The sequence below is a fragment of the Gasterosteus aculeatus genome, chromosome 6 (genome assembly GCF_964276395.1).
Source record: "Gasterosteus aculeatus chromosome 6, fGasAcu3.hap1.1, whole genome shotgun sequence".
NCBI lineage: Eukaryota > Metazoa > Chordata > Actinopteri > Perciformes > Gasterosteidae > Gasterosteus > Gasterosteus aculeatus.
Window position 1 is genome coordinate 11,559,207 of NC_135693.1, and position 12,967 is coordinate 11,572,173.

The following is a 12,967-nucleotide window of genomic DNA, read 5'->3' on the forward strand; positions in this document are numbered from 1 at the left end:
AATAAAGCATGAGTGTACTCTGCAACAGTTTCCTTGTAATAACATCAAGAGTCAAGGAGGGTCCAGCTGGTGTTACGAGAGATCCGGGGTGAGCGGAGGGGTCACATAGGAAGAGGACGATGTGTGCCTTGACTTGTACCAGCAGGCCATCACCAGATGAATCATTACATAACAGCCTAAGGACATATATGTATATGAATATGTGTGTATATACATGTTATCCCTCAGGAATGCCATTAGAGTCTCTCCGACTAGAAAGGAGATCACAAATCCTTGACATCCCCTCAGCTGTAAACAACCCAAACACGCGGCTCTCTGTCATGCAGCACCCACAGTATTTCTACTACTTGTATTTGGAACACGTATTTCAAGTACTTTTGAGTATTTTGTCATTTGTTTTCGATAGGGCCGATAAAAACTTGGGAGTCATTTTGTATTTGAAATGCTCAAAATACATTTCTGGGGGGCGGCACGGTGGCTGAAGGTCCCGGGTTCGACTCGGTCCAGAGTGGGATCTTTGCGGCTTCCTCCCACAGTCCAAAGACATGCGTCGGGCGTTAGGTCAATTGGTATCGCTAAATTGCCCGTGGATAAGCGGATGGATGGATGGATGGAAGATGGATGGATGGAAAATACTATTCTGCATGAATCAAAAAACAGTGATAATTTAATTTGAATGTACAAATGTCAATGGCATAATGCCACAGAGATTATTCTGTGTGGCCAAGAAATGTCATGACAATCAATCTAATAGTTATGTAAGACTGGACGAAGGAGGTGGGAACTAAGTAAATAGAAAAGTACCACTGGAAGTGAGAGATTTAGGTATATAAGTAGGTCACTGTTAAAGTGGACTGAAAAAAGAAAGTCACAGGAAGAGAATAACTACTGATGATGTTAGAGAAGCAGCAACTGAGATAAGATGCTACAAATGTCAAACTATAATGTCATGGAAACATGAGGCACACAAAACCTTTCACTACGTCCACCAACAAGCTCCACCTCCACAAGCTGCATCGGAACGTCTGACTATTACCCACAGACAGACTCCCTCTCCAACAAGTCCGTGTGACTCGCCCACGCAGTTTACAACCAGGGGCGGCGTCTCCACCCTTAAAACGCCTCATTCGACGCCTCAACAACGCGATTCAGCCGCGGTGGAGTGAAAGCCGTGTCGCAGACGTGTTAATGAGCGGCCTCCACTTTTAATACGTTTGCTTCTTTTGTAGAGGTCGGAGTTGCCGTCACGCAGGCTGGTCACACTGGAATCTGGATCTGGAGTGTAAAGCGGGCTAATTGACGGAGGGAACGGGCCGCAGCATATGGTTTGATTTTAACAGTGTGGGTGGTGTTTTTCTAAGGCTTACTGACAGCCCTGCCTCCTTCCGTTTCTTCTCATTTCTCTCCTGATTAGGCCCGACCTTCACCTTAAAGACAACTCGCTCAAACACACAGCGTTTGTCCCAGCCGGTGGTGTGTTATGTTGTGTGCGAGTTTAACACATGCGTGTGTAGGGATACTGATAAAAACATGGGGGAAAGATCAAACCATTGATGCGTCCGCATTCCTACAGGATGTGCAATAGGCAAATGACAGGTGTTAATAATTTAATGAAAACATTCTCAGGCTCTTTTTCCTGTGGTTCCCTTTACAGGATTAACACAGTTCTCCTCATTAAGCATCTCTCAGTCCAAGTGTTAACAATGGTTCGAACTGGCAGCAAACACGCAACGTGGTGATGACGGTACAAGAACACAACGTGAGAGGTTGTTAGAGGAGATTGATTCTGGGGTTTTCTAAGGACAAAATATCAAAAAAGAAAGAAAAGGGTAAAATACCTACTGTTGCCACGTAACTGCATCTACAGCAGAACCAGCGTTCTTCATGAACCTGAAAGACAGAAAGACAGAGTTTTACATTCAGTGTGGCCCCTTTTCTTCAAATATTTTATATTACTCATCAATTTAACTGCTAACTTCTAAAGTAAACAGAGTGCAATGACCGCTTATTTCATCCTAAATTATTTGGGAAGTGAACAGTGAATTTACCATAAATCTTACATGTTATTTGTCTACTGCAGTTTTATGTTAAAGCAGAAAGTTTATGTCGAGTAAATCAAACTGTTTAACTAAGAGCAAAATAAATCTACTAAGACTAATAAGTCTGTGACATTAATTTGAATATCGACAGGAAAACCTTGTGTTGACTCTATTAAGCCAAGTTAATTCACTTCACACTCAGTGTTCAACACATAAGTTCTCCAGGTTTAATTCACTTTAAGTGAGCTGAAAACACATTCTTGTACACAAACACAACCCCAACATATACACAATCGCTCCTGCTGGATGCATTCCTCCTCCCCAGTTTCTGCTTTTCTCTGTGGGTTTTTTTTTTTCTACCTGACCCAAATCTCTCCATATTTGGGAGTAACATCCCCAACTGTATGTCTCTAAACTTTCACTGCCCCGGCTTGTTTAGTCTGTGCAGCCCCGATATTTGGATTGTTGAGCAGCTCAGTGTCTAATTAATCTTCTTTCCTGAGAGCGGCAGAGTAGTCTGGCTGTCAAACACAAGAGCCACCCCCTCGTAACGGTGTCAAACACACCAGAATCACCCTGTCGTTAAACGCGTGACCCGCCGATACTCCAGCTCGCTCCTCTTCTCCTCTCACTCGTCGTCTCTACATCTTCCCAGTCCTCTGAGCTCTCTGCTGATAAATCAGTCTGAACCGCGCAGTGCACACGCACACACACACACACACACACACACGCGCATCGGTGCGCACACCTTTTATTTCTGAGTAAATTTGAACTGTCAGTACTCGCTGAGATAAACAGCAGTTTGGTTCCAGTGATGTAAGTAGCTCAAGTACAGAGAGGAGGGAGACCCGTATCGAATTATTCCTTATCCTCCGTCCTCCAACTACCTGTCAAAGTGTGTGTGGTTGCAGAGAGGAGCTGCAGGCAGGCTGAGACATAGACATTAAACTGTTCCTCCTGTCTGTGTGTGTGTGTGTTTGTGTGTATCTGCACACACTGCATTGCCACACATCATTTCAGTACACATCAGTTTAACTTTATAGACTATATTTGGGATCAAAAAGAAATGCCGTTCCCTGTTTATTTAACAGTGCCCATTAAAGCCAGAGCTACATAGTCCTCCTTTTCTCAGTCACTCCTAATTCTCTTGTTAACTGTATGAATATATATATATATATATATTTATATCCTAAATCTTAAAACAGCTTACTTTCAGCCACCCGGAACACAAAGTTTACTGTTGATGGTCGCCAACTGGATACTTTCTACTGAAAAATCTGTGGAGACTATATCAGCACTATTTGTCATTTATGTCAAACTTTTATTACGATGCATTACACACTAAACATTATAGTAAAAGTAATTCAACTATAAATGAACAGGCTAATGCCCCCTGTATATCCGTTGAAACACTCTATGATACACGAATGCACACTATAATGTAATTGTTAGCAGACATGGGATTTTGTCAATGTTTATTAAAGTGTAGTATTACCTGTCAACATTTACAGCGTCGCCTCGGAGGACATGTTTACAACTGCATTTTACTATGTTGTAACTAATTATCTGTTTATACACCATCCTGCAAGTATGGGGGCCCTCAGGAGGAGCTTCTTACGACTACTTCAGATGCTGCTCATAAATGCAAAAGTCTCCCCTCGTTAACCTGTAATTTTAAATTCATGTTTTATGTTTTTTCTTTTATTGAGGTATTTCGTATTTGTATTGGTATCTGTTTAATTTGAGGGTGGTGGTTAAGGTTAATATGATCAACACCCATGTTAACCCTTTAATGTCCACACTACAGAGAAAAAGTAGTGGATAGATTCAATTCCATTCAATTCATTTTATTTTGTATAGCCCAAAATCGCAAATTACAAATTTGCCTCAGAGGGCTTTATAGTCTGTACACATACAACATCCTCTGTCCCGAAACGCACCATCGGCACAGGAAAAACTCCCCAAAAAATGAAAAAACCCTTCCAAGAGGGAAAAAAGGGAGATAGATAATGTCTTGCCATTTGTATCTTCTTTGGAGCAACAATAACAATAACAGAGCTCAACCAAGTAGCATCGGCTTACGTTAGCTCATTACGTTTTTTATTGAGATTTTTGAGTGACTCAAAATGTGAGCTACAAAACGGTACAAAAGAATTTTGATTGATTGATTTGATATGATTGTCTGCATGGTTTGTGGTTTTTTTATTTTCTGTCTATAAAACGTTTCTATAAAACGAAGCCTGTGAGGGAAATGTTTGTTTATCAGACTTTGATTTCGAAAATACATTGAAAGCATGAACAAGAAAGACCCTCCCTCCACCTTCATTACCATGTGGAAGTGATATTATATTCATTTTATACAGGTAAGTTTAGTGTGTTTTCAAGCTAAGCAAATATTGACTTTAATGGAATCAAAAGCTGCGCAGAAAATAAATAGTTCAACTAAAAACAAGGGATCCATGTGTTCTTTTTTGGGATAAATTACATGCAAAGTATTTTGTTAAAATCCCACAATGGGACAGGCTGTTTGATAAAACTCAACCGAAGCTGGTGGAGCTCCTGCCTAAAACCAGCAGGTGGGACGTTGCGCCGTCACGTTATCAATCAGACGACACTTTATTTAGGTTGACATGCTCTCACTGAAGCTGAGACGCTCAAACCTGCAGAGTGGAAACCCATAAACACCGAACACTGCTGCAATGTGTGTGTGAGTGTGTGCGAATTAAACACAAGTTCTGTAAAAAAAAAAAAAAAACTGCTGCTGGATACTTTCCAATACCTCGCCTCACTGTTTCTAGCCGGATAACAGAGAGTGCCATCCCGTCTGCGTTTGACTCGCTCACCCGTCCAGCAGCAGGACGGCGTTCTTGCGCGGTCGTCCTGCGTTGGGGCCGTAGAGGTGGGCTCGGTGGTAGTAGCGCACGGACTGCAGCAGGGTCCGCAGCTTGACGTAGTCCTGCGCCAACTGGGTGCTGTTGACCGCTCGGCCCACCATGCTGCGGTAGGCGTTGGGCTCTGGAGAGAGGAGATGAGGTGCGCTGAGCGAGAGGCATGGAGTTTACGGTGGAAAGGAATACCTTGTTGTTGTTGTTGTAACAACAACAGCCGCTAGAGAAAAGGACAATTGGGGAATTCGCAGTAATGCAGACGAATGTGTCAGATTAGTGGTCCGGTCACACGGGGCCTCGCAGGATCAGCAGGACAGAGGCGGTGAGGGAGATGGCTTTCCACTGAGGAGCAAAACTGCATATCTGCAGCAAGTTGTGTTTGAGTATGTGTGCATCTCGGTGTGTGTGTGTGTGTGTGTGTGTATCTGTGCCATATTTCTGAACACAATCTCATTCTGTGTCTTTACTATCTGGGTGATGAATCCACACTTATGTTTTACTGCAGTTCAAGTCGCCGCTGATTCAGTCAACGGATTTATTTATATTAGCTTTGTTGCAGATGAAATAAAGATACGAAGTTGTGTGCAGCAATGAGACGCGCAGGGCTCTATGTGCACTGCAACTCCCCACAAACCCTGATGGTTAGGCTGACATGAGGACTAGCAGCCCCTTTCATCCCAGAGTGAACCCTAACTTTAACCCTCAAACTGCTGGACTCTCACTTCAAGTTCATATCTCTTTAATGTCTCCTCCTTCAAAGTTGTCGTGGCCAGGAAATATTAAATGAAACACCTTTTAAACAACTGGAAGAGATTGGAAATAAAAAATCCCTGATGGAAATGATTTAAAATGTGTATTAAGTCAGGTAGGGTGGGGGCGTGATTCTCCGGGGGGCGGTTTGCCCCCCCCCCCCCCCGATACACCGGTATGGGAAACACCGTAACTGGTTAAATAGCAGGCAAAACGTGGTGTTTATCCGTACTGACCGTTGCCGAGCTCCCAGGAGATGTTGTACTTCTTGCCGGCGCCGTACTTGAGGAGGCTCAGCGTCGAGGAGGTGTTCCAGGAGTTGTCTGGGTTTCTGTGCAGCGCGTTGAGACCGAGGATCAGGTGCAGACCGGCACAGTTGGCAAAATTGTACAGTTTGTCTAAAGACCTGGCTGGGAGAAACCCACAAAGCAGTTGTAACTTTGACTCTTTTTACACATTTTGAAGTACCATAACATCTAGAGTTCATTCGTCTCTGCTTTTTAGTTGTTGCCTGAATTAATTGCTACATTTTAACCAAAATAAAAGAACAGACTAATAATCACGCCTGGTTAGGGGGTAGTGTGTTATAAAGCACTATTCAAGCTAAATCAAGTGAAAAAATATATTGGAAAAAACATTGGGCTTGTCTATTTCAACAAGTTCTCACATGTCTCGCATGAAAACGTTGGCATGCCTCAGTAAATTCTAATGTGTACTAATATCTACAAAAGAAGAAAACCATTCCCAGCGGCATTGTGGATGGAAGTTTTGCGTGTCCTGTATTTTGAATAAACTGCGAGCTACCACTGGGTTTCATTTTGCAATCTTCTACCATGTGCCAGATATTGAACATTGTGTCATTCTCGTCTTCCACAACACACAGTGTGAACGCAGCGAGACGGTTTTCCCATCAGGAACTCCTGCTGTTCCTCCGCAGCTGACTACTCACTCAAGTCTGCGTCTGCTGTCTCCATCAAAACACATTGTTCTCCCCGGCCGGTAAAGGGTCTTACCACGGATGCCGGCACATGGTGAGAGTGCCAAAAGTGTTTGCAATTCAATGTGTGGCAGCTGTCGGATACCTCTTGTATTGACATTGAATACGTTTTGGAGTAAATTCCGTCGATGCGACTATTAACCCGACGACTGACCGTTGCTTCCTAGGTTCAACGGGAAACAGATGAGGACTGTGTGCCCGCCTGGTTCTGGCTAACATTTGCCCTTAAACTGTGGGTTTGCCACCAGCTGACCTCGCCAGCTGACTGGTCCGTCCAACGCTGGAGACCGAAGGGTTATGTGAAAGGTGTAAGGCTGTATTATACTTCATAGATGGACGCGAGAGATGAAACCGTCCGGCTTCCAGTCACAACCCTTAACAAGCGCAAATACGTTCTGTAATTCCAGTAGTGTTCATGTGTAATCCACAGTACAAATGAAGAGAGCAGAGAACGCTCGTTGCACCTGGCATTCATTCGCTTGCCAGTAACTGCAGGACGAAGCCTCAAAAGAAAAACAATGCTAGCGGTAACAAGGGTTGTTTTATTCACGCAGCGCTCTTCGGAAGTGCACGTCTACTAAGTAAACTGTCCTCCGTCTCATTATTGACCACCTATAACGTTATTTTCCAAACTGCTGTTATCATAAATCCTTCCCTCTCAGAGTGGCGTCCGTTCGCAGGGGCAGTCGAGGGCAGCAGGACAGAGAAAGCAACGCCAGATGTGGCTGTCTGAATGAGCGATTCCAGGTCTTTCCTCACCTGGGATCTGAGCAGAAGGCAAGCAGCCTCGCTCCAAGACACAGCTAGCAGCCCTGCATGCACACACACACACACACACACACACACACACACACACATCACGAAGGCATCATGAAATGCCAAACGATGCTAAAAATATTTCTATTTCTTCACTGCCGTCGGGTCTAACAGCCGCCTGCACCAGCAGAGTGACGTCTTTGTGTTTATGTGTCAGTTTGGTTCCCGGAGAATTGTTCTATTGATTCTTCTGAACAAGCAGCAGACAAACCCACAGCAGCGTTTGCTAGAGATACGTTGACAGATGAGGCCGAAAGTAGTGCTTGTAATGTGTGCTAAGTGTTTCAAAAGTTACATAACTGTATGTATTTGGTATTATCAATTTAAATAGCTGGTTATGAATCACTTTATGTAGTGGAACGAGCTGAAATAATTAGCCAATCAAAGAAAGAATTAACTATAGGAATCATTTTTGTAGATGTATTTGCTGCTTCTCTTTGGCATATCATAATCGTATTGAATGTCTTTGGGATTTTGGGATATTTGGGTCTGCGAAACAATACCTGACGAGCTGGTGCATGCACTGACTAACCAAGCCGCGGCTAACCATCACTTTGTTTTGTAGAAAAACATGACAAACAATACAACCCTCTCCTGGCGAACGATTTATAATTTGAATGGTTAATTGGGTCAGTTTGCCGGTTTCTGTTTCGGTTGCACTGACTAACAACAGCTGCCAGCCTGAGGTAGAAGTGTAGTATTACTGGCCGGCGTATTGCCTGACATGAGCATGGCATCTTCTTTCAAAGTGAAAGGGATGCCGGATTCAGCCTGCTTGTGTCGAGGAACCTGCAGCTCACTCAGGCCAAACATCAAAGAGGCCCAACAAAGACACTAGAAAGCCCCGTGGCTAAAAGCAGTGATCTCAGTGGAAATGGCGTTACTAAAACACAGCGAATCTCGGTGTATATGCATATTTTTCATGTGTTCGTGTGTGTGCGTGTCTGTGCTTCAGTTTGAGTGAGCTGTTATTATTATGTTATCTGTGGTGTGGTGGGAAATTGAGAATGTAGAGTACTGTAAAAGCACTTTCTGTTTTTGGAAAAGATTTCTTCCAAATAGAAATAATACAAATGATCTACTGCTTCACAAACGGACACATTGACTATAACTCAAATCACCGATGCTTTTACTGCTAGAAGCATCATGCCAGTAACAAACGGTGCTCATTCCCTTGACAATGAATAGTCTCTCTTAGTCAACATCATTATTCAGTTTGCTGTTTATTTAGAATGACAGATTCTAAAGTTATAATATTTTACTAAATGAGTCTCACAATTCTCAATTACACGCAACACATTGAAAGCCTTTCTGAGAGCGCAGACTTTATTGTCCCAACTCAGCTACAGTGTATTTTTTATCTCACAAAAAATCCAGTTAGAAACAAGCAGAACAAACCGGGAAACAGTGTGTTTTCCTACGTGGGCGCGCGTGTGTGTGTGTGTTTGTATGTGCGTCGGTGTGTGCATGCGTCCATGTGTCGGCGTGCCTTTGAGTGTAGCGGAAACAGTGGGGTCTGGATTTTGTCAGGCTGTCTATCTGATAGGAAAGCCAGTTGTGTGGAGCCGAGAGGCCGGCAGCATCAGTCAGGGCTATGCCTCATTTCAGCAGCTCGGCATAACTCCTCAAACCCTGAGGTACACATAGTTACTAAGTACAGTGGGCCTGCGTGCACTGACGCAAAGCGTCTGCTCGTTTAACAGACACATGCAACAGACAGTCATCCGAAGCTTTCAATGAAACCACTTTAGCTGAGTTACTGTCAGATGACAAGATGCGTTTTCATACAAGTGTCTCCTGGTGCAGCTTTAAATTAAGGTAAAATAATCCCTTGAATCACATGTAATGTTCTTATTAAATAAGGAACTGCATGCCGCTGTCACTTATCATGAGAAAGACCTGCTTTAGGGACCTCGCTCGAAAAACAGCCCCACTCCAGCTAGATATGAAAAGTAGGTTGAGAAGCGTGGACAGTAAAGCACAAATAAAGACCTTGAGGCATGTGGAAATTGCTGCGTGCAGAATTGATTGCCAACTGCATCAGTCCAACATGTTATACATTCACACTACACAATGACGGCTAAAAGTTTGAAAACACCTTTTTGTTTTCACCCTCAAGCTTTTATATTTTGCAGTTTCCTGCCTCTCACTTCACGTCCTGCCCTGGTGTATTTTCCCCTCTGTGTTTGATTGTCTGCCGTGTCCCCGATTGTTTCTTCCTGTGTCCAATCGCCTGCACCTTCCCAGTGTAGCTGGTGTGTCCCTTGTCTCCTTGTCAAAATGTTCTTTGTCGGTGAGTCTGCGTTGCACGTATTGCTGCGTTTCGCCTCCCTACTCTAAATGAAGTTCTTTGTATTTGAAGGTCTAGGCCTGAGTCCTCCCTCTCTCCTGTCCCTGCACTTACCATAGCAAATGTATTCTCTTTGATATACTTTCACATGGAATGAGGCTCATTGGTAAAGAACGCTTGATTGCATAAATGCTGATTTCAGCATATTGAATGAAATAATTTGGTAGGTTAAAGAGAAATGTAATTTATCCTCCACTCATTACATTTTAGAATATTTACTGTAAATGCTTCAGTATTTTAATTTCGTCAGTTGTCAGACAATATATCCTACTGTTCTTAATTCATGAACTTGAATAAGTCAGACTCAATAAGTCAATTCAAACCTGCTCTTGACCAGGTTTGGATGGAGGAACAATATATCATGTAATATTAGTAATTCAACGTGCAATCAATCAAGCTTGCTTTGTGAAATGGAAAAGGAACACAGCCCACAACTATGCAACTATTATATCTACACCACCTTCATTTCAACTCAAATTTAGATGATCTGTGAAATACTTTTATTATTCTGGATTTTAAAGTCTCAATTTAAAAACAGTTGTATAGTTATTCCTCATACGTATATTCTTAAAAAATAAAATCCAACTCCCCACAAAAACAAAAAGCCTAGCAAGTACTCTGGTTTCTGTCTCTGGTTTCATTCAACACACAAATATAAAGACTTGCTGCCAGACACACAGCAAATATCAATTTGGATGTTTAGTCCCATCAAAGTCAGTCTGGAACATACAAGCAAACACACACACACACACACACACACACACACACACACACACACACACACGCACACATGCACACACACACACACACACACACACACATGCACACAAACACCCACAACTGAGTTCTGGCTTACTTTAAAAGCCAAATCAAAACCGAATCCTCGAGAGGCATCTGAAGACAGGGGAGAAGGCTGTTTGGAGAAATTAATTCTGAGCCATTTTTCCTGTTTATGGATCAAATGTCTCTTAAGATGCACATGTTGCATTCAACTTTGCATAGCTCTTGGCTCTTATGGCAAATGTTTACACTGCTTGTGATCTAAAAACATTAGAATGCACTCGGAGGCAAAAAGAGGAGAGACGCATGAAATTAAACCATAACACTTTAGTTACACAATGCACAGCATAGCAGCTTGACATGTTCAGTGTCAGCTATAACAATTCACATTATGTCAGCTTGGCACACACACTGAAGCTAATTTGGCTTTGTGACCTCAGCAGAGAAGGCACAGTGTAAACAGACATCATCAGTCTTTCCATCAAATTATTCTCAACATGCCGGGAATTGTCGATGACAGAATTTAAGGTTTCACCATATGGTTTGAGGAGCAATTACACATTTACACACACCCCGTGCACACACAATGCAGCAGACAACGGCATCACCAGTCATGAAAGATTTGGAAGTAAACTGCTAAAATATCCAGGAAAACCCAAGTGCAGCGCATTCATCATCAGCTCCTCCGTCATGGCTTCGATTTCTTTTCTCCATCAGCGACATTAAGTAGTCGACTCTCCGCCTGCTGTTTCTCATTCGGTTCCTCCCACTAACTGCATCTTCTGCGGCCGGAGAAAAAGATACTGTGACTGTAGCACGCCGACGTTTTGCATTTCTTAAAAAGATCGTCAAATGTTGAAGCGCTGCTATCGATGCAGTTGGATGATTCATCCATATCGGTCAAAGCCGGACCAGTGTATACAGTTACGGTCGCTGTATCGAAAGCTATTAAATGCGGCGGTTTGCTGCGTTCGCGTGGTGTATCTGCAGCTCATCCTGATGCTAACTCGACACTGCATGTTAGGGTTCGGGGCAGAGGGGGAAATGTGGTTTCAATATTCTGTGAGCCCGTGCTACTCTACCAGCGTGTTGTACAGACGCCTCCATGTTTACACTCACGCATACACACACACACACACACTGCTTCACATGGACTCTTCTTTCATACAGAATGGCTACACTCCAGCAAAACCATTCAGGTCAAGCCACTTTTGTATTTTGGAAGAATGCAAGATATGTGGTGGGCACCTGTTTTCAATTCCGCTGGAAGGGGACCGATACATGTTTGTGTGTGTGTGTGTGTATATATGTGTGTGTGTGTGTGTGTGTGTGTGTGTGTGTGTGTGTGTGTGCGTGCGTGCGCACGAGCATGTGTGTGGAAACAAGAGTGTGAGAGGCGGATTACCTCAATCTGTGCATTTGCTGTGACTAGAGTTGCGTGTGGCCCTCTTCTGTGTCACGAGTGTAAGGAGATGCAGAGACGGTGAGTAGGATGATTACTCTCTGCTGCTCAGTGTGTGTGTGTGTGTGTGTGTGTGTGCGCGTGTGTAAGATGACAAAATAACTATAACAGTAATAACTTTAACTCAAACCACTTGTTAGGAGAACAGGGTGTGAGGGAAATGCGTATGAGGTGTGAGTGGTTTTCACATGTGTTCGGCCGTGGTCGCTGTCCATCACTCCCTAATGAGAAAAGTACGCATTTTAGAAAATAATGACTCCACTGTGTTTTCCTCGTGAAGAAACAAGGTGTGTGGAAGTCCTCGTTTCCCAGGACAGACACAACCTCTTTTCTCTCAGTTGTTGAAAATAATCCCTCTCCTCATCAAAAAAAAAACGACGGGGTGTTCAGCCATTTGTACATTTGAGTTGTTTGAATGTTTTTGATATGTAAACATAGCCAAGAAAGACAGTACTTTATTAGCAGTGGTGTTGAAGAAAGGGGACTACGAGGGGACTATAAAAGGACTAACGAAAGGGTTTCGGTCCCTTTAGTTAATATTGTTGTTCCAAGCAACTGGGAAAGAATCTTTAACTCACGCTTTTAGATTGTATTGAGATTCAAAGTCCCTTTAGTTGCTTTCAGGGGCAGGTGGATGCTGGTCGCTAGCTGCTAGCTGCTAGCAGCCACTAACAAGATGGCGACGATGGAGCCCCCCCCACTCAGAAACGTCTAGGGGAAGTCTCTGAAACTGGGTCCATATATCATACAGTCCACAGCACAAACACGGCAGTTCCTTAATTAGCCTAATAGCATCTTTCAGCATGTTGTTTTGGTTTTACCGTCCATGACTTTTGTTTTTTTGCGAAACCCATCAGCAGCATGTGTTAAAGCTTTTCATCAACT

At 43.3% G+C, this 12,967-nt stretch overlaps 1 protein-coding gene across 1 annotated transcript in view; it reads right to left on the minus strand.

The window, feature by feature from the left end:
• The window catches only part of hpse2 (heparanase 2), a 41,176-nt gene that overhangs the window by 11,669 nt on the left and 16,540 nt on the right, over positions 1-12,967 (minus strand). The window contains exons 4-6 of the mRNA XM_040178777.2: positions 5,914-6,087; positions 4,883-5,054; positions 1,843-1,890 (exon numbers count right to left, since the gene is read on the minus strand). Of these exons, the coding sequence (XP_040034711.2) occupies positions 1,843-1,890; positions 4,883-5,054; positions 5,914-6,087 (394 nt within the window). The remainder of the gene's footprint in view (positions 1-1,842; positions 1,891-4,882; positions 5,055-5,913; positions 6,088-12,967) is intronic.